The 2,351-nt window shown below is 40.8% G+C and overlaps 1 protein-coding gene across 1 annotated transcript in view; it reads right to left on the bottom strand.

Moving 5' to 3' along the window:
* The window catches only part of LOC106011466 (multidrug resistance-associated protein 1), a gene marked incomplete at both ends in the record, with an annotated part of 11,331 nt that overhangs the window by 3,240 nt on the left and 5,740 nt on the right, over positions 1-2,351 (bottom strand). The window contains 1 exon segment of the mRNA XM_013081268.1: positions 861-992. Coding sequence (XP_012936722.1) covers positions 861-992 — 132 coding nt within the window.

The following is a 2,351-nucleotide window of genomic DNA, read 5'->3' as shown; positions in this document are numbered from 1 at the left end:
TTAATAATAATAATAATAATAATAATAAATCCTAAATGGTGTAAAGTGTGTCAGTTCATTAAAAAACAACAACAACAAAAAACATCCTTACATTTAAAAACAACATGTTGCCGTCGTTTACCTGCTCCAATTGTAAATGGGCTGATGTATCAATGTCATGCTCATACTGTGCAGGAACAACATAGTGGGAACTGCTGCTTCTTCTTTCCCCATTCTTATTATCGTCATTCTTCCTCGACTTCTTTTGTATGTTTGTTACTCTCTTGTGAACTGCTATTTCCAGGGTGCCTTGATAATAGTTGAAGCAGACTCTGTTCTGTTGAGGCTAGAGAGGTGAGCAGAGTAAGCCTGATTCCCCGTTTGGACTTCTCTGTTGACATCTACCCCTTGGGGCTCATCATAGTATGACCTTATGCAGTTGCGAGCGCCGTGAAACCTTTGTAAAACGAAACGAAAGGAGGAGAAACCAACTCGTCCTGCCAGAGCTAGGACAACCCGCCCAGCATTCTGTTGACATCCACCCCTTGTTTAATTTTTCCAGCGCGCTCATATATGGTTGCTTTTAAGCACAAGGGGGCTATCCCGAAAAATGCTGTTTTGAGAAAATCGAAGGTAACGTTTTTGCCCCTTGCTCGGTTTCTTTAAAATACAAGGTTAGTTTTCTCTATAACCAAACAAATATACACACCAATGAAACCAAACTTCTCCTATGGGTAGGGCAATGCTCACTTTTGGTGTAGGTCAAGATTGCTGAAAAAATCCGAAATCTGGGTTAGACTGCTTGTACTTAAAAGCGACCATAATATGACCTTATGCAGTTGCGAGCGCCGTAAAACCTTTCCAAAACTAAACAAATTTACCTTCTCATATGTAGCTTCTGCTTGTCCCACTCGTGTAGGAACTGTGGGATGCTCCTAGACACCACGTCCTGAGTGTTCAGATCGAAGATGTCTGAATCTCCGAGCGGCCACCGGAACCCTTTGTACACGAGTCTGAAATGGTGAAATGGTATAGGTCTGTCCCCGTGGTTTTATGCACCCCGCATAATTTAGCAAAATTTGATCATTTAAAAAAAATATTTCTGGTAATTTTCCTTCGTCATTCTTTGTTAAAATTAACAGAATAGCATAATTCCACATATTCGGGCTCAGTTTGCAGAATTTCAGAATTTTTCTTGCATACAACGACGGGGACAGAAAGGTTTAACGCCCCTTTCAACACTATTAGGATACATTTTCGTTCGTTTTCATGACAATTTTCATTTGCTTGTGAAATGAACAGTTTAGCTGCTATACAGTTGAAATTTGGCCTGGACCTTCTCCTAAATGGATAAACTGTGATTGGATTTCACTTTTTACTGCCTATTCGATGGATTGTACGGGCATTTTTCTGGTGAGTTGAACCTTTCAGTCTCATTTTTTGTTATTTTTTCTCACTTTTCACTATTTTCCCCCTCTACTGCCTACTCTGTGCTACAGTTACTAACACAGTTCGCCCATAATGTGATTCTATGTCCAATTACGAATAGTTTGAGTACTAACACAAACAAATTCATTAATTTTTGATCGTATGAGAGCAGTTTTAACATAACACCCCTTTACCGCCTCAAATCAGGTGCGTAAAATTGTGGAATCCCACGGGTACTAAAGAGTTCAGAGGCGGGGCCTTCCAGTGTAAAATGTCCGTCTCCGAAAGGACCCAGCCAAGTGGGACATTCGTGTAAAGTGCCTTTCCCAAGGACACAACGTCGGACCGAGCCAAGTGGGACATTCGTGTAAAGTGCCTTTCCCAAGGACACAACATCGGACCGAGTTGAGGCTCGAACCCTAGAACCCGCAACCTCACTATTATGAGTCCGGTAGCCTAACCACTAGGCCACCGACGCGTTCACAAGTCTGTGGGCATGGGGAAATCATTGACTTAAAACATGGTGAAATGTGAGGCAGCGTCACGAAATCAGGCTCTCGTAAAAATAATGAGATTAAAGAAACTGACACTTTTCTGCTGGGTTGGCAAGTTTTTTTGGTTTTTTTTTTAGCTCAACATCTTTTATGTCCATTTAAGAACTCACCCCAGAGTGAATTATATTGGAAAAACTTTGATTAAATTTTCAGTTTTTCTTGGACTCTTACGCTAAACAAATAATCAAACTTCGGCCGCCAATTTCTTGCTAATTTTACCTCAAAGGAGGGGACTCAAACCATTCCTACTGTAGATATAGCGTCTTTATCTCTATGGATACGATGTCCTTTGAGAATTTTTTTTTCAGATTTTGAAAAAAAAAAGGGAAAGGTCAGACGGTGAAAAAGGTGGGTGGGTGAGAATGTTGAAGCCACACTGCTTTACGAGAG

The sequence above is a fragment of the Aplysia californica genome, unplaced genomic scaffold, assembly GCF_000002075.1.
Source record: "Aplysia californica isolate F4 #8 unplaced genomic scaffold, AplCal3.0 scaffold00123, whole genome shotgun sequence".
Taxonomy (NCBI): Eukaryota; Metazoa; Mollusca; class Gastropoda; order Aplysiida; family Aplysiidae; genus Aplysia; species Aplysia californica.
This window is presented reverse-complemented; position numbering and strand designations above follow the sequence as displayed.